Raw genomic sequence first — 23,758 nt, forward strand, 5'->3', positions numbered from 1 at the left:
CAGCGTCACTGATGCTGTCACAACAGGAAGCGCATCATGCGAGAGGGAGGGGGTTAAGCAAGAGCGGAAGATATTTTGGGAGATCTATGTAAATAATTAGGCAAAAACAATCTGCCTCTTATTTCTTCCACAGATGAACAGACACCACATCAGTGAGAGAAGACCTGCTTGCCCACTAAATATAATTTATTAACATTTACATGTTATTTTGAACTGAAACTTGAACACAGACTTCGCTATAGAGGAAAGATGTTTCTCCAGACTGATTTGCTTCACCGATGATTGGAATAAGGGGCTTCTTTGGTGGCTACTGCGTGGATTATAACTGAATGACAATACCTCTCCAGATATCAGACATGGATATGAGCAATAAGACACCACTTCTTGTCTTCCTGATTGTCTACATAAACTGTGTGTCAGGTAATTAACACTTTTTATTACACAATATCTGAAGTCTTATCTGTTTTATTTATCCTGTTTTGTATTCAAATTACTTTTGCTATGGTTTTCCTTCACTTTTGTGAATTTCACATGAATTTCACATGACTGGAATTGTGACTGTCTAAGCCTATGTTTACAATGAATATGGTTTCCATCATGAAGGCATCAGGTGGAAAAAAGAGAATTACATGTGAAGTTTATCGCAAAATGTCCTGTTCCACTCAGAGTGGGTGAAACTCTGTTCCCCATACGAAAGCCCACAGTGTCATTATCATCAGGGATCCCATAAATGATTTGCAAGATCGCAGCGTTTTTTCGTCAACCAGACTTCCTTTTCTTCTTTCAACCACATCCTTCTATCTAAAGAAAACATATCAGCATTTACTTAGCAAGGTTTATGATTTTACAGTCTGGAATCAAAAAGTACAAATGTCTCCTCTTTTGACCATATATGATATAAAGCTGTTTTTTATTTAAAGAAATGTAAATGATTGTGTAATACTTAGCACTGAATATTCATGATAATTCCCCCATTTACTATTGCAGGACTGGACGTCCCTCAGCCTGACCAACTGGTTGTGAATATTTTGGATGGGGAGGTAATCGTACTTTGGAGACATCCTGCGAACGCCCCATCAAACTCCCAGTACAATGTACAAATGGCAAAGTATGTTTGACTTTTACTTTTACAGTGTCAACTTTGTTTACAAATGTTCTATTATTTTGCAATTCAAATTTCGACAGCATTCTGTACTTTTTCCTTCACATGTACACCGCTTACATTGTTATTTGCGCTCATTGATTCATCTGATTTGCCAGGGACAATCAACTTTTATTGAAATGTTGTATTTTATTTATCTTGTTGTGATATTCAGCTCCTCCCAGTTTGTGAATGGTGTTTTCTGTCCACAGGTACATTGATGAATGGGCCGTGGTTGCCAGCTGCACCGGGATCAAAAAGACCTACTGTGACCTGAGCAGCCTTGTATATGACTATCACTCTGTATACAAAGTCAGAGTTCAGTTGGTTGCAGGAGATGACGTGTCTGTGTGGAAATCCAAGAAATTTGTCCCAAATACAAGTACGAATAGTTTGGTAGGACCTCAGTGTACCATACATTGTATTTTTGCTATAGGTTGGTTTTCTTACCTTTTTCTCTGGTCCTATAGGCGAATTGCAGCCTCCGTCCTTCACCTTGTGGGCAACTTCCAGCACTCTGACAGTTTATGTTCACCAAAAAAACATTCTGAAAACAATATTTCCTTTTGGGCTCACCTACACCATATACCTGGAGGAGAGAGGACAGCATAAAAAGGTATAATATGTGAAATGTTTCTATTAGTTTGGACTAATAGAAACACTTAAATTGATCGGCTGGACTGTTCAAACACAGACCTACACCGACAGAAGCATCTAACTTTATCATGTTTTTTTTTATTATGTAAATTGTTTGTTAATAAATCAATGCTATACGTGGCTACATTTTCAATTATGTTCAGTTGAGAAATAGATAACAAGTCCAACTCTGCAATTTTCTGTACTTTAATAAACCTAATTGGGCTTTGGTAAGGTGAATGATCCAATAAAATAATGTTTCAATATTTAATGTGATGTAATAAACATCTGAACCTTACTCATCCCAGGCTATATTGTAAAATGTGGTCTATACAATGCCTTGATCTGCGTGGTAATTTGATTTTTACCCTACAGAACACGACAGCATACCTGAAAGATGACGACGTGGGGGATGATCAGAGGACTAAGTCTTTCAGTTCTCTACGCTGGGGGCGAGAGTACTGTGTCAGCATCAAAGTAGAGGGCAATGGAGCTCCATCCACCAGCAGGGTGTCCCCTAAACAGTGTCTGCTGCTACCAGAGCAAGGTAAGTAAAACATTGTAATGATGATGCACAGCTAGGAGACAGCAGCTTCAAACAGCAATCAGATTGTTACAATGTAGTGTTAGTTTAGTGGATTTATTTAAGTAATACCAAAAAAAAACATAATTCATTAGAGGATTGAAAAATAATTTAGCTTATGAGATAAAAACAAACAAAAAGCCTTTCAAAGACATCTCACCGTGAAAATAATAGAACAATGTCAACTAAAATAAATCTAACAATAACATACAGTATATGAGACACATTTCATATGTCAATTGCTCCATCTGGCAGAGCACAAAACTACAAAAAACAAAGTATTATACGTTCTTTTCCCCCCATTTTCAATCTTTGTGGGGTTTGGTAGCTTCTTGTTTGCTCTTTGCAAGAGTAAAATAAGTAGATTTCCCAAAATGTCACTAATTCATTGGCCAACATTTAAAATCTGTTAGAAAGAAAAAAAAATGTGCAAGATGATACAAGTTTAAATCTACAGGTTTAACAGATAACACCCTTGCTCCTATTCAACTTGTCGTTCCCGTTTTTGTTCCCTCCAGAATGGTACATGATTGCTGTGTCATCCTTATCTATTCTGGGTGTGCTGGCCAGCTTTGCTATCATGGCAACCATTCTCTTGTGTTACCTGAGACATCCAGAGAAAACACCTGCTGCATTGGTAAGTAAACATTCAAAAGCTGAATACTGGGACAAATTACAGAAAAACAAACTTGTACAGTCAACTATGTGGAAAACAGAACCAAAAATGGGTTGTTTTACTTGCATCACAATCTTGATATTAGCCTTGCTGAGATGGTTGAGTTGGTCATAACTACCTGAAACATGATTTTGTGAAACAATGAATAAAACAACAATCTCTGTCTTTTCTCTTCTCACCCCAGAAATCGACTGTAAGTGGCTGGCTTCCACTCTCTGTTGGAGAAGGGACTATGGAGGTTGTTACAGACAAAGGATGGTTCCTGTCCAGCTACAAAGCAGAAGTGAAAAACTGTGTCAAAGATCCAGTGACACATAATACGGTAACAGAGGATGAGAGAGAGGAGGACAGGAGGACCAGCATGGACAGCGGCTTGGGCATGGAGTCCAATTCTGCTACAACCAGCGGAGGAAGTCCTCCAATGAGACAAGAGGACAGTGGCTGTGGGAGCTTAGGAGAACAAGAGAGCTCCACTAGCTGTCAGACAAATTACCCTCTGAAGGATGAGAGGACTGATACAGACATGGTTAGGAAGAGGGAGGACAGTGGGTTGGGACTGTGCTGCCAGCTTGATTCTTCTTCCACGAATCTGGATGGACAGGACAGTGGATCTCTAGAGGTTGCTGGGGGTAATTATCGCCGCCATAGCCCCTCTGTGCAGATTCATGTCTGTGATGATGAGGAGCTGTTTAAACAGATGCTTCCTGACTCAGTTTTGGCTGAAGTGGTCACAGGTTACAGGGCTGGGCTTCAATCCTGTATTTGTTCAGGAGCAGGACAGTGCACTTGGTGCCATGAACAAGGCCATTACGGAACTGAGATTATCAAACAATACAGAGCTATGTGTTTTGAAAATGGACTATTGAGCGGCAATTGTGATTTTGTGGACTCTTACAAAGGGGAGCTCACATTTTCAAGTTATTCTAAAAAAACACAAATGGACACTGTCGTGGTGGATGACTTAGAAACAACTTTTATACAACTGGGGGAGACTTTCCCTCTGCTAACAGCTCTATCACCACTGCCCCTAGTGGACAGAGGACAGGACTTCAACATGAACAACCTGCCCCTCTCTCTCTGTGACGTACAGCTGAAGACTGACTGATGCGCTGCGGAATGCAACAATGCTATTTATAACATCATGCTGACATGACCTCCCTACCATAGTACTATATCGGTTCATTTCCTTTGCCTCCATGACAAAATCATTCAAATAAATAATTTGAGTCATGAAATAGAAGCATTAGTCAGTATTTGATGGGAGACGAATTGCTCTTTCAGGGGAAAACTGTAAGGAGAAACAGAACAAGCCCCGGCTATTATTGAATATTGGAAGGAAACAGACGTTAGACCACACAGCTGCTGGATGTTAGCTGTTGGTTGGAGTCTCAGGAGCTTATAGAGATGAAGAACATAAGACCTCATTCGACCCTATCACACTTGGTATATTTACAACTGACTTAACTGCTGTATGCCGGAAGTGAAACTAGCGTGGGGAGCAATGCAGAGAAACAGTTTGACAGTTACGTGCTCTTGGACATTTTGCGACTTCTCCCTGCTCTCACCTACGCCAACATTGTCCGTAACCAACCCAAAAAGTTTCTGAAAAGTATTTATTTTTCTCACCACTATCTAAACATGAGACAAAGTAAAATTCTTGTTCGTCATTTTAAAGTAGTTCAATGTCAAGTGGTGTCAAGCAAAAGAGCAAACACGTCTCTCGCTATTTTCAATGATGTGCAGGACATTTTGTCACAGATATGAAGCCAGTGACATTCATAGGCCTTGTAGCCTAAATAGCCGGTCTGTCTTTCAGATACTTCCCCTCTTAAATTATTTATTTTGGTATTCATTGTGTATTAATGTGATTGTGACTTGTCTGTCATTAAAAGAAACTGTCTCTGGAATGTTCTGCAAATGTCATACGTTCACAAAAAAACCCAACCAAATGGCATGATGTTGATTTCAGAAACCATGACTCGAAGAAACCCAGAAACAATAGGGAGATACTTAATGGAAAAAAAACAAACATTGCATAACACTTTGCTGTACATGGGATCCCCATATGCAAATTCTGTGTAGAGAAACCAGAGCGGTGGTTTCGAAGCTGAACTAAGAAAAAAACACTTCCTCTACAGGCTTCCACTCAGTTCAAAAAAGTCCTGCTTCACATTGAATAGAGCAAATACTGTCAACAGGGCTGACGTTTCAGATACCCAACATTTATCTAAGTGAAATAATATCTTCACTGAAGCTGTTAGGAAATACCACTCTTGATAAAGCAGATCCCTGGCAGTGGTGAGGAAACCCTGTGACCTACTAAACATGCATGACTACAGGGGAAGTGAGACAGCGAACATTTGACAAAAGAAATCCGCATTCGAACTGCAAAGTATCACGTTACTGGTTTTGTAGTACGTGTTAACTAACGATCACCAAATGTATATCATAGTTCATCTTCTGTTTTTTACCACTCCATGTTTGGCTGCTGTTAGGAGGCCTTGTGGAAACATTTTCTGTTGAGCCCCTACTGATCCTATCACTGTTTAGTGCCAGTACTCCATTGCTAGAATAATACTTTTTGTGCTACTTTGTGGTAATTTGATTCAAAAACAAAGCTCCGAAAACTAGATTTTGAGGCAGGGACAATCTACAAGATGCAATCACAAAAATGAACTCATTAATCGGGACCCACAATGATTGACGTTTTACTTTAGAGGTTCAAATTCCCCAACAAATTTGTAAGTGATTAACAAAACAGTTTGTATTGGAACCGGACAGGGAGCTGTAAAATTATTCAGTGATATTAACAATATCTTAATATATCTTTGTCTCTAGACAAATTTCTCCGTGCTATTTTGAGACCATAAATTCCCAATGAAGCGCTACAATTCATGCATATCCAATGATCTTTGACTGCCAGTAGCTCTGACAGTTACTGCAGTTTGTGTGTACAGTCACGTGACATTTGTGGGGGGGAGTGCAAATCAGCACCGCTGCAGATAGTTGACCAAAAATGGATTGATCACAATGCAGAAATGAAAATGGAAACAGTCTATTTGACGTGGGTGAATAAAACATAATAAGTGACTCCAATAATAAAAGAAGTCGATGATGATTTGAGGGGATTCCCAACTGAGCAACATGTACAGGAAGTGTTCATGGTACCCGGGCATACGAGCTGCATTTCTCACCTTTGAGTGACTGGCCCGAATTTGCCCTTTCATGACCAAGGCACGATGAGACGGACTCAACTTTTGAATTTGCTGTGGCATAAAAAGTGTCTCATCTGTCATTTGCGTTTCTGTGCGTAGAAAGAAGTCATCTAAAATAATTAAAATCATATTCACAAAGTTCTAACCCCTATTTTTATTTTGTGCACCACTAAGTTGTTGTCTTTGACTGAGTGGAGAAGTCGACCTTACTTACCGTTATTGTAGGCAGCTCATATCAGAAAAACATCAAATACAGAGAAACATGTTTTTGTTTCACTAAAGGAAACACTATGAGGCATAATTCCTCTAACCATTGAAAGTATCAAAAAGGTAGGAGATGTTTTGAGGGAAGTCACATGCAGCTTACAAGAAAAACATTCAACTTGGTTGCTGTGGTTGAGCTGTTGATATTTCCCTTCCGCTCAATATTTCTTTTCATCTGTAGCAGAATGTATGCCTTTGTTTCTCTGTGGTATGTGGGTGTGTGTGTGTGTGTACGTGAGAGTGCATACGTGTGTGTGCCTGTGACAATCCACACCATTTCAAACTGAGACAGTTGTCATGACAAAAAGCTAAACTAATGAAATTAAATGGCAAGGATATATATATTTAACTGTATATTCCACATTATTTTTAATTCATTCTTTTGCAACGTCATTCAAATTACATAAGAGTACTACTTTGCATACACAGTAGCATGTAATGCCCCTCTTTCAGTTTCAACGTGTTTTCAGGACAAAGACTAAAGATCTTTGGCCACTAACATGTTTCAAAAGCATGACATCACACAAAGTCATGTAAACATAACATTGTTATATCCCTCCTCAGTATTCAGGTAAAATCAGCATGAATCATAGCAGCAAAGTACAAACAGGAATGGTTAACATACTAAAAACAAGATAAGTGATGCGTAGGACTGTGACAGACGAGGGGTTCTGTCATGGTGGTTGTTGCCACAATCAACTGCCACAAAGTCAGCCGTCATTTTAAGATATTGCTGATGGAGAAGGGAGGAGGAGACTTCTTCAAGCCAACTTTGCTGTAGATAGAGAGATCAACAATGAAACAATCACATATGAGTAAATAAAACTTGAATTCGAACGGCCTGTGAGGAAAAAATCAACTTACTTGAGCACCTTGTCTTTCAGAGATGGCTCTATATAGAAAAAAGAGGAGTTGAGAGACATAGCCTGACAGATTCATCATATTTTCGTCTTAATTGTGGGTTTGTGGTGAACTGACTCACTGAAGCTTTGCTCACCCTTTTTCTTGCAGCATTTTTTGCATTTGTGCTTGTAGCAGAATTGTACAAAGGCAATGGTGAAGAGGATCGCCAAAAGCCCAAAGCCAATAGCAATTCCGAGTCCCGTCGAGTTCACCGTGCTCCCTACCAATACAAATACAGAGAGGTAATTAGATTACAATCATAGATTTAACACAGGCCATTTTACAGACATTTGAAGAACAATAAACAAGCCAAGTGAGTGACAAAAAGGTTATTTTTGAGTTTGATGGGGTTGTATTCCTGACATAAATGATTACCAACTGAAACAGTCATTTGTCTGGCTGTCTTGGCTTAATTGGATCAATACGTATCGGTTCTTTGTGAGTAAATATTCCCTCTAAAGAAATGAGATTGAGAAATCAATCGCTGGGAAAGATGCTAGCTCCGCCTTCATTGGCACTCAGCTGGCACTAGATGTAAACAGCGGAGACTTCCATTACATTGCCCTTTCGTTGTCTATCCTAACTGCATAAGTTCAAAATTGTATTTGCTGGTTTACCGCTGCACCTTTCAAGCAAGATGTACGTACATGCACTAATGACAATAGGGACTGGCCACGCATGTTAAAAAGACACTTTCAATATAAGTTCTAAGTTGCAGCTTACACATTGAGAAGAGCTGGTAGTGTATAGTTACAGGAAACAGGCAGAGCTCAAAGACATGTGACGTGTGATGTGTGCAACCCAACCAAACATTAAAAGACAATGACTCCAAAGCAGACCAGTACATTTTGTTGGAATTCAAGGACAACAATGTTGTAAAAGTAAAATAGAAAAATAAAGCTGGATCACTAGGCAGAGTAGTTTTTTTTAAAGTTGTTTATGGGCTTCACAGTTAGTGTAAACATAATTGAAATGAAGCATTGCAGCTAAAAGACTCTTACCACCATTCCCCATAGTCGACCAGCTAGGATGACCGATGTTATTTCTTGTATGTCTTCTCCTCTCCTCCCTGTCCGTTTCTTGTTGAACTCTCGCACTCACTTACTTTACATCAGTCTTCCTAAATGATTTGTCTTGACTGTGAAGATCCGAGGAAGAGTACTCTCTCTTCCTCCTTCTTTTGCCTACGTCAACCTGTCCATGTCCCCATACCAATCATTCTTTTAAACCAGTCCATCTTCTTTCTTTAGCCTGCCTCTCTTCTACCCTTTTGTTTATTAGCATATGTTAGAACAAAGGGGATCTGACGGCCTGTCCTTCTCACATGGACATTCATGCTTAGCAACGCTTGCTTTAAAAAATTCACATTGGAAAACTTTGACACTCTCCATTTTAACAACTTTTCACAAGCCTCACTGAGATCCAACAGGAAACTTAAACAGAAACTCTGAGATATCTATTTTGAAACCAAAGCTATAACATGATAAGCCTTTCTTTTGTCCCCTAGGTTCTCATTGCTCCAATGCTAGCCTTCCTTTTTTCCCTCTCTAACAAATCATTAACAGACAGCCAGGTAATAGCGCCTGAATTAGGTGGTGCTTGAGGACTCCTGCTGGATGACTGAGTTACTACACCTCTTTTATCATCATTGTTGAAAATAATATAGTCCAAGAATTGTTTTGATCATGACAAAATACCTTTAAACTAATAACATTCCCATGTTAAAATTAGGATATGGAGCATGTTCTTTCATTTGGGGAGGATGACTTATGGATTTCATATTCAGATTTTATAATGATTTCCCTCAAAACCCTGTCCTTGGACTCAAGTAGCCCCTGCTCGCGCTTGGATTTAACAGGCTTGACAATCCGCTCCCGGTCATAGGGTGACATTCAACAGGCAGGACTAGAACAAACATCCCACCCCACTCTCTCTGCCAACCCCAGGTACCCTCACTTGAGCCACCCATCCCCATAGGTAGAAGGATTGACAGGTTTAACAGCTTCACAGGTCATGATACTTTCACTGACCTCCTGAACTCAGTAAATGCGATAACCATGACTCTTATCTTGCACAACTTCTTCCTGTAAACACAATAACACTTATACCATAACAGCTTAACATTACATGTCCCTCAGTCCGTTAGGCTGTGAATAAAGCTCCATATCCTATAGTGTAATGAGATCACAAGCATCTGGAATTATTTTTTGTCATGTTTTCACCGCAATTATGTTTCCGTAAAAGCCACATCAAAGCACGGGTAGATATATGTGTCGCCAAGTCATTTCTAATGAAAGCAGCGAGCAACGTTAGCTAAAAGGTCACAAAACCTAGCGAGAAATCTAACAGCACTCTCAGCATGTCCTTTAAGGCCACCCTCTAAAGCCACGCCCCCAAATTATTGTTATGAAACCTAAAACATATTATAATTAACCTCAACAAAGAACATGGCTATTGTTAGTACTCACAGCTGTCAACTTAGTAGCTTGTGGAAGACTCCAGTGACCCACAATGAGTGCAATGGCAGAGTGAGCGCAGGCAGGCAGGCAGGCAGGTGGGCAATAAAATAATTGGACGAGTTTAATGCAGTCCTGGAACAGCCACAGATAGCTGATGTTATATTTTTTTTGTCAGAGCATTTCATTTAATAAATGCTTGTGCCGGCTGTGCTCTCTAAGGGATAAGGCATGGTTGAGGGTTGCACCTACACACACACACACACACACACACACACAGAGAGAGAGAAAAGAGAGAGAGAGAGACACACAAACTAAAGTCTAAGTAGAGTGAAAAAAAGTCACTTTAAAATATATGTCTACGCATCCTTTTTCCCAAATGTAGCCAATACATGTGTGTCAGTATTTTCATGAGGTGTGATGTGACAAAAGATATTTTCAGGAAATGTTTTTGTGATTTCTTGGTAATATGGCAGCAAAATTCCAGGATACAATTTCATTTTACCATCACATCACAAAGAGAAATGTAACTGATCCTCTTTACGGTGGTCAAGGCAATAATATCATCAGTCACTATATGGCATGAGTAATGAGTAGATGTATTTCATATTTCTCAGCAAACAACACAAGTACTTCCTCAAACTCTAAGGCCATTGTTTGATATTGTGGGCCAGGTGAAGTGGGTGGCAGCTGACACAATGACACTCTTAAAAAATAAATGTGTGATCTCAAAGGACAGTGACGCAATACTTTGAACACGGGATTTGTGTTGATTTATTTTAGCCTCATGTTGCATTTTGAATGCCTAAGATAAGATATTGTTGTAATATTTAGTGAATGTATACAGTTTGGGAGAGAAATTATGTATTCTTGGTGGAGCTTTCGTGTCTCTTTTTTTATCCACTCAATTCATGTTTGTTTTCCCTTCACTTTCTTTTGTCCTATATCCAGAAAATGTCATTTATATTTCCCATTTTCCATATCTTTAATTACTCTAAAACCACATCCAGTTTTTAAAAAAAACCTGGTTCTCCCAGATGAGACTGGGAAAACATACTTTGTTTAGAGTCCAGGGAACATGAAATGGGAACGTGTTAATTATTAACCAGTTATTTCTTTCAAGCTGTACTTCCCCTAACATTTCATAGGCTTAGTATTAAGTTACACAAACCTGTGTGGACAAAAGAGATTTTGGGTGCTTCGTCTGATCAGGAGATGGGGGTGTAATGGATTTGATGGTAAGTTGAGGTTGTATGCATATGTGTTTGTAAGAGAGAGAGAGAGAGAGAGAGAGAGAGAGAGAGAGAGAGAGAGAGAGAGAGAGAGAGAGAGAGAGAGAGAGAGAGAGAGAGAGAGAGAGAGAGAGAGAGACAAGCTGTTTGCCTGGAAGTGGAGGGTAGAGAGGTGGGATGAAGGAACTCAGAAGGGTGTTCCCTGTTCAAGCAATAAAGGTCGTTCGAGAAACTCCTCTGAGTAAAATGCAGAATTTTCAGACATCTAGAATACTTTTCTCCAGCTCACTGTTCTTCAGATGCTTTTCTGACAAGGAGTGACAGCTACTTCACAGGTGAGGAAGAGTACAGTGGTGTGAGGAATGATGTCTGTGTGTGTTGTTATGGTGTTTTTTTTTTAATTACTTCTGCTTTTTTCTTAAACCTTAACTGTCATAGCTACATTATAACTAATGTGTTTGTATTGCATTTCTCCAGCAACAAAATCATTCTGTGGGAGAATTGAAGGATGAATGCCACGCTGTCAGAGTAGTAGATAATTTTTATACATGTGGTGTTGCATTATAAATTCAGCCAACTCAAAAAAGAACGAGGATCATCCTTATCAGGCGTAACGCTTTAGAGGAAAGATCCAGATTTTAAATTGATGTTATTCAGCAGCACGACTTAGTACAATTTAAGAATATGTTTAGCTTCTAAGAGACTGTATTTGTATTTCAATTGGACTACAGATGTTTTCTATGTTCACGATGTTTTTGCTTCGTTCAAAATGTATCTTAAAATTAAATGAAATGCATCAAAGTACTGTTTCAAAAGCTCCCTGCTTAGGTTTCTGAGAAGTTTGCATATAATTTGAATCTGTTGGTCCATGGTTTGCAAGTCAATGAGAAATGAAATGGTACCAACATTTTCCAAAGACGCTGTTAGAGAATAAGTAATGCAATGGATTGGTTTTAACTTCAGTTCTCTAAGTCGGCACATCATAATCACATTGTGAATGCAAAACTCACAGCAATAGTCCAAATAGATCTTTTAATATATATATAAACTGTTCAGGAGGTCAGCAGTCTATTTAGTTGCCCTTGAGCCCAGTTTAAAAAGAAACATTTTAACAGCAACAGGAGGTTTTAACTGACAAAGTAATGGAGACTAATGAAAGAATAAACTTCATGAGGCTGATATGATATGTTTGGCTGTCGTGCTGTGAGAGCTAATGTGATTATGAACAAAATGAAGCAGCTTGACTCAGTAGAACAATAAAAGCCATAGAGTCAAACAAGAGCACACAATAGATTTATTAGATTCCTGAATTGCTCTCATCTTCTCCTTTATAACTTGTGCAAACATCTTGTCAGCCATTGTTCAATCACGTCGGACTGTCAGACAGGATAAACATTGTTACTGCACAATATTCATTTGATTTGCAGTGTAAACTCTGTGGGAAATGTGCCGTATTTGAGGGAATGGAAAATGGGAGATTTATAAACTGGTATCTACATGACACTGTTTTGATTTATAGGTCCAGTCAGGCAAACACACAAAAGGAGCTAGGTCAACTGTAACACCAGGGTGGAGCCTCTAAATGTCCCGGCAACTTTATGGCAACCTGATTATCAACAAGGTTAACCGAGGTTATTGACTGACAGAGACCTTGTGTGGAGAACGTTCAGAGGTCGTTAGCTTCAAACTGATCCCCTCAGATAGCTCTATCTGTATTTACCTATCCTCATTTATACATCCATCTCTCTATCTATTTCCGCATACATATACTCTGAGACAACAACCGAGTCCATAGACCAAGTTTTATGAGTGAGGACAGGTTGAGGGTCAGCTGTAAGGTTCATTGCATTAATAGTTCAGGTACAGCGACACAATCAGCTTCTGTTTCAAACAGTGGCTCCTTCTGTTCAGCCAACCTCAGTCTCTCACACTCCCAATCAAGCACTTTTTCCCCTCAGTTGTCTATGCTCAGTGTCCCATAACATCCACAGTGGCGTCATTTTTACAAGCACTGACCTATTGACCTTTGACTGCATCCTTCAAAGGTAATGTAACACTTCAGTGACAAATAGGACAGAAATGTGCTGCTGTATTTATTCTATGGGTTCATTACAGTGACCTAGAGAAAGAACTTTTCTGACATGTTTAATTCTTTGAATTCTGCATAGATGAAAGGCATATTTCAATATATGTTCTGTTGGTCTGTCTGGTCAAGACTCATGATGAATTGCAGTAATTCAGAACACTCTAAACACTCAATCATTCCTGCGAAATAGTCAGCACGTTAGCACTGTCATGGCGACCATGTTTACCTGCTGTACCTACAGCCTCACAGCTGCGTGGCTCTTGTCATGTAGTGTGTTTGTCATATTCCTGTTCTGCTAATGCTGTGTAACGTGGCACGGTATGAGTCACAATTTGGTGTCAGGAACTCTTGACTGATACCAACCGACTTCTCATTAGACTGTCAAAACAAAACAGACGAGAAGAGAAACACACCTCAGCCTCGGGGCATGTTACTGCACACACATCAAACCCATGTTAGCGTCATATTGTGTCTGAGTTTGTGAGTATGCATATCAGTGAGACACTGTGCCACGTCTTGTTTTTTTGCATGTATTTGTATCTGTGCAGACTCGTGGCTGTGTTGGTGTATGTTTAGGTACAATTTGAGAGGCAAAGAGCCACTGGAGGGGAGCTAAGGAGTAAAGGACACAAAAGCGGGGCAAAAAAAGAGATGGTGTGCTTTATGTCCAGAGGGCTTAAATGTTTGGAGTGGGAGGAGAGACAGTGACAGAGAGAGGAGGGTTCAAGTTTCAGGTTACCTGGATTACTTCAGTTTTGTTTTTGTTTTGTCAGCAGGGCTTGGTCATTCAAAAACAGCGCTCTCTGAATCTGCGGAGTGTCGGAACACAGGGCTACAAACAAGCCTTCTCTAATACTTCCTTGTGGTCTCAAAGAGGGGCAAGTCAGGCACCCTTCAAGCCGGATTTAGTTACACTGCTGTAGAAAGAAAAGGGTGTGGGGGAGAGAAAGAGAGAGAGAGAGAGAGAAAACCCAGGTTTTGTAGTTGAAGCCAGTGGAGCGAGAGGGTGGATAGGGTGAGAGGAAGAGGACGAAGGACAACCAGGGGAGAGTGAGTTACTGGGGAGTCCCACCTCCATTGAGGGAGGGCAGTGTTTTTTACTCTGTGCTCTGTGTCAGAAAAGACAAAAAGGACGACTACATCATGCGGGTGAGTTCAACTGGAAGTAGAATCACTGTTTTGCACTGGAAGGTCCATTTCAATATCACACCACTACATACACCACCTGCTAACGAGTTTGTCATACTATGGTACAAAGAGACATTGTCATACTAAACGTACTCTGTGTTTGCTTGCTTGTGCTAAATCAGTTTCTGCAGTGTACTGGTTCATACGAGCAGCAATGTTTTGCACGTTTGAGATACTATCTGCAACTAAATGGGAGCACATACAGTTTGCTTTTGTTCATATGTTAAGCGTATGTTGCCCAGGTGCTTGATGTGGTATCGTATCACAGGTGTGTGATGAGCTGCAGCTTCTGGTGCAGGTAGGAACATGTTGGTTCATATTGACACAGCTGATTCTCATTATATCTATTCTATATTATATTGAGCAGTTGTGAGTTTATTTTACCTGTAGATCAAACTGGACAGCAACTTTTTATTTCAGAATGTATGTGTGCACCACCCACCTCATTATGTGAATGAGCATATATGTATGGGCCTTCTAGTGTGTTAGTGAGTAAAGCCTGCTCAACACTAAATAAGGTGTTCTGCCCTTATAAAAGGTACATATGTGCTTGTCTGTGCCTCTAAATAACATGTACAGTGCTGTGGAAAGGAACATCTATATGAGGACAATAAAGTTGTGAGTCAAAAAGTCATCAAGTCAGCTAAACGTGCGGACTGCACTGATCTCTGACTTTGATTAAAGCTCGTCAAACATGGCACGCGTAGCTTCTCAAAAGCTCTTTGTGAACGTTTCATTTCAGAGAAACATAACCCAACAAGGCAGAGAAGTAGAAAGGGGAACACCTTGTTTGAATAACAGGTTTACCATGTCAAAGTTTGTATCTGTTCAGTCTGACCCAGTTATACACATCAGCTGTTACTGCCAAAGTAAGTTGTGAGATATAGTAATGTTTGGCTATCTGATTGATTTGAAGTACTGCTCTGGCCCATGAAACCATTTGTGTTAGTCATAGTACAAATTACGGCATTTAAGTTTTCCAGAAGGCACTTATATGTCATGGTATGACAAAACAGAACTTGTATTTTCAGGTGTGTGTTTGTCCACTCTTGGCAACATGACTCTCTTTAGCTATCTTTCCGGTTTCCCAGGCAGGCGGACCTTCCACTGTTTTGTGCTGTGTCATTCATCTCACCTTTAATGCTCTCTCACTTATTCAGTTCATACTGTATAACATCAGGGAATGATGACCTGGTTTTTATATTGACATTTCTGGTGTTTATGATTCTTTTGAGGGTGTCTATTAACCGGCCTATGTTAAAATCAAGCGTTTATGTCATGGGATGTGGTGCAGGGGTAGAGCAAAGACTCAAGCGCAGACACTGGAGACGAGGTGGAAGGCAAGGTTAATTTACTCGCACAAAAGTGGACAAAAACAGGAACCAAAAACAACTCCAACAGGGAGCGCGAAAAATACAGACTGAAAATAAACAGCAAAGTTCCAACAGGCAAAGTTCCAACAGGCAAAGTCCGAACTAAACGATCCGACAAAACCACAGGCAAGCAGGGGAGTTTATATAAGAGGGGTTGACAGAGGGAAAACCCAGGGGCAGGTGATTGGGCACAGGTGTAGTGAATGAGGAAAATCAGGAAACAGACACAGAGACACAGGCGGGAGCCGGGAGGAGACCAGGGGCGGAGCTACAGAGACAGCGACACAGAGACACAAAGGGGGCAAAGCCTAAACCGTGACAGTTTAGTTTACATAGAGGGCTCACTATAGTGCAGGTTTTTTTAATTTAGATTTTTTAAGCTCCATACTGTAGTGTGGCATCAGTGTGAGGCCAAAACTCTGAACTTTACTTACAAAAAACTCTCAAAAATAAGGGTGAATTTTCAAACATTTGGGGAAAATGTGAAGCGAAGGTATCTCAGGATCGCATTACATCCTGTTCCATAAAGTGAAATATATATGACTATAAACTAAATATATGACACCAAATAGCATTTTTACTATAATTGAGTACAACTCTTATGTTGCATACCAAAGTGCTGCAGGGGTTAATGCACACAAGACATTTGAGGGAGATTGGACGTCACAACATGTACAGTAAAGAACACAGTGTCTGGGTCTTTGACGTATGCAGCTTTTATGTTTTCAGTTGGACATGACCAGTTGAAATGTCTTATATAAGAGTGTCTCAGGGAGTTTCTCAACAAACCAGTCTCAGCCCGCACAACTGATTCATAGCCTGATAAAATAAGCTCCCCGCTGAAAAAAAAACCCTGACCTCTCTCTGTAGAGAGTCTATGTACTTTGCTTGTTCCTTACATCTGACTGATGAGAGCAGACTGTGGACATGAAACAGAGATGAGATTTCAAAACCTCTCTTGCATCAAAGTTTATTAAGCACTTCCTTTAAATGAGGTAGGCCTATCTACAGTAGAATGAGCCTGGTGGTAAATACATTTGCAAATGAGGGAATTTACCTAATACTAAAACAGAAGTGAAATCTATCGAACAGTATAACAGTGCTCCCTGTTAGCTGTTTAGTTTAGCTATGGTTCTAGCAATTCCTCATTTAGTCTAGTCATCAAAGATTCTGCACTAAATCCCAAACAAAGTATTGTCTAACATATACTGTATACTGTAAATGTGTGTGTACTTCAAACAGTGAATGAAAAGCTGGGCAGACAAGACAAGGGAAGAACAGCAGTAGACGACAAGTGCTCCTCAAACCATCAGTACTATATACCATCTGCTGAAATCCTCCAAATAGGCCAGTCAGCAGCCATAGTGATGCAACATGCACTATACCGACTACAGGAGATGCACTGAGAGTAACACACACAAAGTGAAAGAGCCACTACACAGAGGACCTCAGAGGACCAGAAAATGGGTTCAGATTAATAGTCAGTGACCCTTTACAGTAGTTTATTTGAAAATGTGTCACAGCCAATATTGAGTCAACACTTTTTTCCCTTTACAATTGTAAAAGATCTGTCCGAGCTAGTAGGGATTCACTCACTAGTTGTGTCCAAATGCACACACAAGAGAAAACACTAACAGCCCTCGTTAGCGTGAAATTGGACAACGCAGCTGCTGGACAATTGTAGTACTCAATATCCCATAATCCAGTGCGCCCTCCTCAGAGTATTCAGCTTTATCCACTGGTGGAGTCATGAAATATAATGTAATATCAAGTAACTTGAAAATGTAAAAACACAATATCCGTACCTCATTGAAAATGGCAAAAAAGAAACTAAGCAACCAAATTAGTTCATATTACATTACTCTATAATTGCTGTTTTTCATAATAAAATGTCCTAAATGACAATGTGAAACAATGTGAAAGGAGTTGCTCGTAGTGATAAATAGCCCCCCTCGGCTTTACCAAGCTTTATAAATTGCGGGTGAACGTTTGCATTTTTGTATTTCCGGTCGCGTCTCGAGGTCCATGGTTTTTTGTTGCGTGGAATGAGGTCTGTTGTTAACACGAGTTTAAGAGATTTTAAAGTTGTGTTGTCCGACATGAAATACGCAGGTAAATACCCCGGTCGTGAATTGTGAAGCTGCTCACGTGTCTTGAAAAACGCTGTTGCTTACAAGTGAGTAAATTAGACTACAAAACGCCAAACTCTAGTTTGCTTTGATTTAGTGACGATGAGGTCATGCGACCGTGTAGTTCGTTTATTAGTTGTTTTTTTATTGGGTGATTGCATTTACGCATTTACTTGTCATAAACGTTTGTTTGCAGCAGACAGACACAGTTAGTCACTTACTGGTGAACAGAAGAATTTCAGATATTTCCTTTGTGGTTTAACATTTGTAATTTTGCCTACACACAATGTACATGCAATAATGCAACTGTGATGCAGCTGATATCTTCCTGGAGGATACTTGAGTAGCACGAGGCTTTAACCTGGCTCCTGTGGCTACACCACCTTGCAACATTACAATGTGTTCTGTCTCCACAATATCAGCTGCATATGAATGGAGGACACACGAGGTCCCAATAGACGCTGCCACACTCACCCTCACAATATTGTACAGTCAGTCTATTCTTGGTGGGGTGGAGGAGTCTGTCCAAGAACAGATTATGGGAACTGCATGTGGAGCAACAGTCTGTGGCACACTATGTTCCATGTTAATCCTTTTGTGGCTCCTCCCCTTGATACGCATTGTATTATACACCTGTTTCACGCATGACTCAAGTGTTTGTGTTTTGTAGTACTTTGGACAGATAGATGCAACTTATTCTGACATATGTTTTCACCTGGAAATAAACACAAAAGGCCCGGCCAAACCGATCATGAGAGCTTGGATAATTACATGGAAACTCGCACACAGAATTACACATTCACCTCCACCTAGAAATACACACACTGTATATTTTCTCTCAAACCACGCAATGCGTAATTTTTTGTTTCGACACCTGTGCTAACCATGTCTTATGTATCCTTGATATTCCTTCCACAGACGATCACCCAGGTGCCTGAGGAAAGCACTAGACCACTGAATCCCAGCCAGGCAGGTAAGCTGTCGTTTGGGATTTGGTTTCATGTAATTATACATATGTTGCTTTATGAATATCATCCCCCTTTTCCTATAATTTCCTCCCTTATGTTTCTCACTATCTTTTTTTTCTTCTCAGTGGTTCCACGGCCAGGCCGCCACAGAAAGCCGATGACGGCTCCAAAGACTCAGAAAGACAAGGCGGCTAAGAGGAAGAAAGTGTTGCTTACTATCCTGACCGTTGTGGTGTTACTGGGCATACTGGTCACTGCAGCATACTTCAGTGAGTCACAATTCTTGAAAGTAGTTACTTCCTTTTAATGACAAACTCAAACACCACAAAATGGCAGGCCAAACAGGCCCGTCCTTCATATTTCCATCAGCCTTCACTGTTTGGATACTAGAGAAACATGTTTAGCAAAAATTCATGACAGAATTCAGTGTCTTTCACTGGATTGTAAATCATCCATGCAAAATGCCGAACCTTTGTTCTGCCCTTCCCGCCCCAATGTGCCTCTCCCTCCAGTAAAGCAGCTGATTGACAGCAAATATTTCTTCTGCAAGAGTTCCGTGAAGTTCATCCCATTAGACAAAGCCTGTGACGGGAAAGATGACTGCTCTGGAGGAGAGGATGAAATTACATGTCTGGCAAGCTATACGGTCAACACTACCTTTCCAGGTAAAACGAAACACCTGACTCTGTCGCTTTGTCATCACGGACACAAAAACAACGCTTGAAGAAGAAAAAAAAAAAAAAATAATCTTCCTTTTTGTGCCATTTCTCCCTGCAGTGCGTCTCATAACAGGGCAGCAGGTCCTGCAGGTGTACAGTCGCGGCCAAGGCTGGCAGAGTGTGTGTAGCGACAACTGGAGCAAGCAGTACACAGAGAAAGCATGCAAACAACTGGGCTACACAAAGTGAGTTTTTACATGAATATCAGATTGCTTCTATTGCAAAGTTTGTGTTGCAAATTTAATTTAATGTGTTATTTGACCTGAAATCAAGTCTTACACCCCTCCCCCTTCTGTCTAAACAGTAAACCTCGTAGCACCAATGTCCCAGTGAACACCTTGATGTCTTCCCTGAAAAAAGGTCCGTTCACAGCTATCAGGCCTGGTACCACGAACAAACCCATACATCAGGCTACCATAGACAGGTGAGTAAGGCATAAGGCAAACAGGAAAAATCACTGTTAACATCAGACCTGAAGTCATCTAAAATATCAGTGCTGTTCAGGAAACTCTGTGTGCTGTTGCTGTTAACATTACTGTTATGTCAAGAGAGACGAAGACACAGCTGTTGACAGAGAGCTGATTCCCATCTGAACTAAAAAAGTGTCTGTTGTCTTGAAAATAAAAGCATCATCACTTCTCTCTTCCTGTGGTTTCAGCTGTTTGCTCTTGCTCTCCCCCTTCATTTCTCTTCTTGCTGATGTCTGTTCTCACAGCTTCTGTTCCTAAAAGACCAAAAAATCCCACAGTTTTTGTTCTCTCTTTCTCATTTCTTATGAAAGTGAACAAAAAGATGGGTAGTTTACTCAAACAAAGCAGAAGAGAAACGGAGACAACATCTGACTGTGTATTTTGTTTCCCCCAACAGCAGTGTATGCAGATCTGGATCTGTGGTATCTTTGACATGTTCAGGTGAGTTTCATTTTTTGAAAAAAACAACCACCGTCACTAACATTGTTTATAGTGTTTTAACAAGGCAGAGTAAGACTCATGGTTAGTGGGTGGACCAGTTTTCCACTAACCAGCCCACACACGTCTAGCAGCAAAACTCCTTAGCAACATGAGATGTTTCCTTCATTCTTTACAACACTTTTGTAAAGTTGAGGACAGGCAAACAACTTGTCTTACCTGACCGTTACTGTTAGAATAGAAGGATCTAGATGGATAAAAAAAAAAACATGCAATAAAAGTTAGATTGAAATGGACTACAGTAAATGCAATGATGGATAACTTTGTTCATCAGACTGTGGAGAGACGGGCCTTCAGGATCGCATTGTCGGGGGTACAGATGCTATCATTGAGGACTGGCCCTGGCAGGTTAGCCTGCAACAGGGGGGCCATCACACATGTGGAGGCTCACTGGTGTCCCCGCTTTGGGTCGTCACTGCCGCCCACTGCTTTTCCAGGTCAGTGTAGTTTCCATAAATACCATTTCCAATGAATATCCTTTTGTGGTAAACATCATGAACTCGTGCTCACACCTCCTCCCCACTCTCTTCCGTTGGGACGTGCAGTAGTAAAAGGGAGCTGAGTCGCTGGAGAGTGGTGTCAGGCCGGACAAACATGGGCACACTTGGAGGTTCCTATGTGGACAGGATCATAATGAATGGAGACTATGACCCAGCACGAAACGACTACGACATTGCACTGATGAGACTCAGCAGCCCAATCACAGTGGGAGGTTAGAGTTTTATTTGTTACTCCATAAAAACATGGATTGGTGTATGTATTGGTATGTGGTTTAACTGACCTCGTGGAGTCTGTAGTTGAAATTTAAACCTGAACAGTTCTGAGAAAGGGGAGCGTAAGCTTTACTCTATTGCCCTCTTGTGGTGTGTACGTCAAACGGCACACTCTTTACTCTGAATCAAACTCGGGCAGTGTGATCAACAGTCTAACTTTAACTGTACCATCAATTTGCCAAAGCTGTGACAAAAGCTAAATAATAAGAAGGCTAAAATGTTCATAATGAATGCCCTGTACCTGTCCTTCAGTGGGCCGCAAGCCGGTTTGTCTACCTCCTAAAGCCTTTGGCCTTCTTGCCCCGGCCTCCATGACTGTGACTGGCTGGGGATACCTAGAGGAAAATGGTGAGAAACCTACACACTACCCTTTGTGAACAACATTAGAAGTTACCTCTATCACTGAGCGTTGCGTCCTTGTCCCTTTCAGGTAAAGTCTCTCCTTCACTTCAGAAGGCCGTGATCCCTCTGATAGACCACGCTAAGTGTTCCAGCCCCACAGTGTATGGTAGCGCCATAACCCAGAGGATGATCTGTGCTGGTTTACTGGAGGGGGGAGTGGATTCGTGCCAGGTAACAGTCCACTTAAGTCAAGATTAAGACTGCAAATGAAAGAATTAGTTGTAGTTTGGAGACTGGTTGATGTTCTCTTCTGGCAAATGGTTTGGATATTCAGATGTTATAAATATGTTATTGTGCTGTTATGACTCCCAGGGGGACAGTGGGGGTCCTTTGGTGTACTTCACCTCCTCTCAATGGCATCTGGTTGGAGTGGTGAGCTGGGGCGTTGGCTGTGCTCGGAAGAAAAGGCCAGGTGTTTACGTCAACGTTGAAGAGATGTTGAACTGGATTCATACAGTCATTGAGGTACAGAATACAATGTGATACATACAAAAAATATGAGGACTGCAATGTATTCAAAACCCGCCCTGATCATTTCAACTTCATCCCTCCAGAAAAACCCCTGAGGTCCTCCATCGTGAAGAGCAGCCACCTCGAGACTCCAGTCTAGTCTACCTTGGACAGCCCGTGAAACTAAAAGAAAGCTTTTAATTCATTGTGGCTGACTGACGATGGGGAGACAAAAGTAGAGAAAGGGGAAGTTTAAGATCGATCTCAGCAGCAACACAGAATACCTGTTAAACACAGCCATATGCAAGAACACACACACACACACACACACACACACACACACACACACACACACACACACACACACGCGCGCGCGCGCGCGCACACACACACACACACACACACACACACACGCGCGCACATACATTTAATACAAAACTTATTTCAGGTGTTTGTGCCATTTCAGGTTTTTATCTCAGGGGAGATTATTTATGTGATGCGTCACTGGCTGGTCTGGGATGGTTTAAGCTTTTACGATGTTTTAATTTGACAGAGCCAATTCACTGATTAGTGCAATATTTCAGAAAATAGTCATAGGTATTAAAGTAAGGACTTGGTAATAAGTGCACAACCTGTTTAGACTGGGAAGATTTTGGAGCTTACCAGACAGGTAGATCTTAACCGTGATGTACTTTATTACTATGTGCAATGTGTTCATACCGTAAACTGCTGATAGGAAAGGTGATAGACGGGGTAAAGCTGTGCTGTGCTAATGTCAGTGTGAAGCCTCAGGTTAATATCGCCAATAAAAGTAATTCAAAGTCCAGGAGTTAAAGGCATTTATGATGCTGATTCAGTTGATCTGATGTTACCTGATTACAGGGAGCATTTACCTTTTTTATACAACACAAATGTTGTGCTCACTTCCCACAATAAATTTATTTAAATGAGCACTTTAAGTGGAACGTGAGAATTACTCGACCTTACTGTATGTACAGATGATTCAAGTTGAATAATGCACTGAAGACTAAAACTCCATACAGACTGTTATGTTCTCATAGTGCCTCCACAATGAGTTTCAAAGTACAAGTGCCATCAGAAAACTCACACCACGGCCAGAATATTCGGTGGTGTTTACAGAGGTTTTCCTTTCACAGCTAAAAGGAATTTAAATGTAGATGCATGTAATTTCCTAAAGTTTAAAAGTGAGCAACAGAGATTACATCATGTTAATTTGTAAAAATGTGCGCACTTAGGCAAAACCCTTTTATTTCTTGATTTTAATCATTCCATTTGTAGCAAAGTAAAATAATACATTACCTGCATTTCTGGTTTATATATCTCTATGGAGATCTACACAATCAGTTTAAATTGGCCCCTCTGAATTTAAAAACTAGTTTATACGTTGTTTAATTACTTTGTGTGTGTGTGTATATATACAATTTCTTTCCAGATTTGGGGCATGCCACGGTGGCCGATAACATTTGACTGTATATATGGTACATTGTGTTGATTTTTATATACCTGTAAATAGCTTGTAAATATAATAAAGACAGTCTTGTGTAACTTGCCAATTGTTTTGTCACACGACTGCAA

General features: G+C 40.5%; 2 protein-coding genes across 4 annotated transcripts; both read left to right on the forward strand.

Moving 5' to 3' along the window:
- Nucleotides 1–1,027: 1,027 nt before the first annotated feature.
- On the forward strand, nt 1,028–4,856 carry il10ra (interleukin 10 receptor, alpha). The gene is made up of 6 exons (XM_079166776.1): nt 1,028–1,108; nt 1,354–1,523; nt 1,612–1,757; nt 2,153–2,324; nt 2,879–2,997; nt 3,221–4,856. Exons 1-6 carry the CDS (start codon nt 1,101–1,103, stop codon nt 4,139–4,141), a joined length of 1,536 nt encoding a protein of 511 aa, XP_079022902.1. The 5' UTR covers nt 1,028–1,100; the 3' UTR covers nt 4,142–4,856.
- Nucleotides 4,857–11,091: 6,235 nt separating this feature from the next.
- tmprss4a (transmembrane serine protease 4a) lies at nt 11,092–23,736 on the forward strand. Of its 3 annotated transcripts, none has more exons than XM_079165925.1 (13): nt 11,092–11,112; nt 18,801–18,855; nt 18,976–19,119; nt 19,363–19,515; nt 19,628–19,754; nt 19,874–19,993; nt 20,437–20,480; nt 20,812–20,974; nt 21,083–21,249; nt 21,563–21,658; nt 21,741–21,883; nt 22,025–22,177; nt 22,267–23,736. In XM_079165925.1, the coding sequence occupies exons 1-13, from the start codon at nt 11,101–11,103 to the stop codon at nt 22,276–22,278; spliced, it is 1,389 nt and encodes a 462-aa protein (XP_079022051.1). In that variant the 5' UTR covers nt 11,092–11,100; the 3' UTR covers nt 22,279–23,736. The 3 variants fall into 3 exon arrangements, with proteins under 3 accessions (XP_079022051.1, XP_079022053.1, XP_079022052.1); XM_079165927.1 differs by lacking the exon at nt 11,092–11,112 and adding an exon at nt 11,336–11,441; XM_079165926.1 differs by lacking the exon at nt 11,092–11,112 and adding an exon at nt 13,977–14,341.
- The last annotated feature ends 22 nt before the right edge of the window (nt 23,737–23,758 follow it).

This window comes from Pholis gunnellus (genome assembly GCF_910591455.1).
Source record: "Pholis gunnellus genome assembly, chromosome: 9".
NCBI classification, from domain to species: domain Eukaryota; kingdom Metazoa; phylum Chordata; class Actinopteri; order Perciformes; family Pholidae; genus Pholis; species Pholis gunnellus.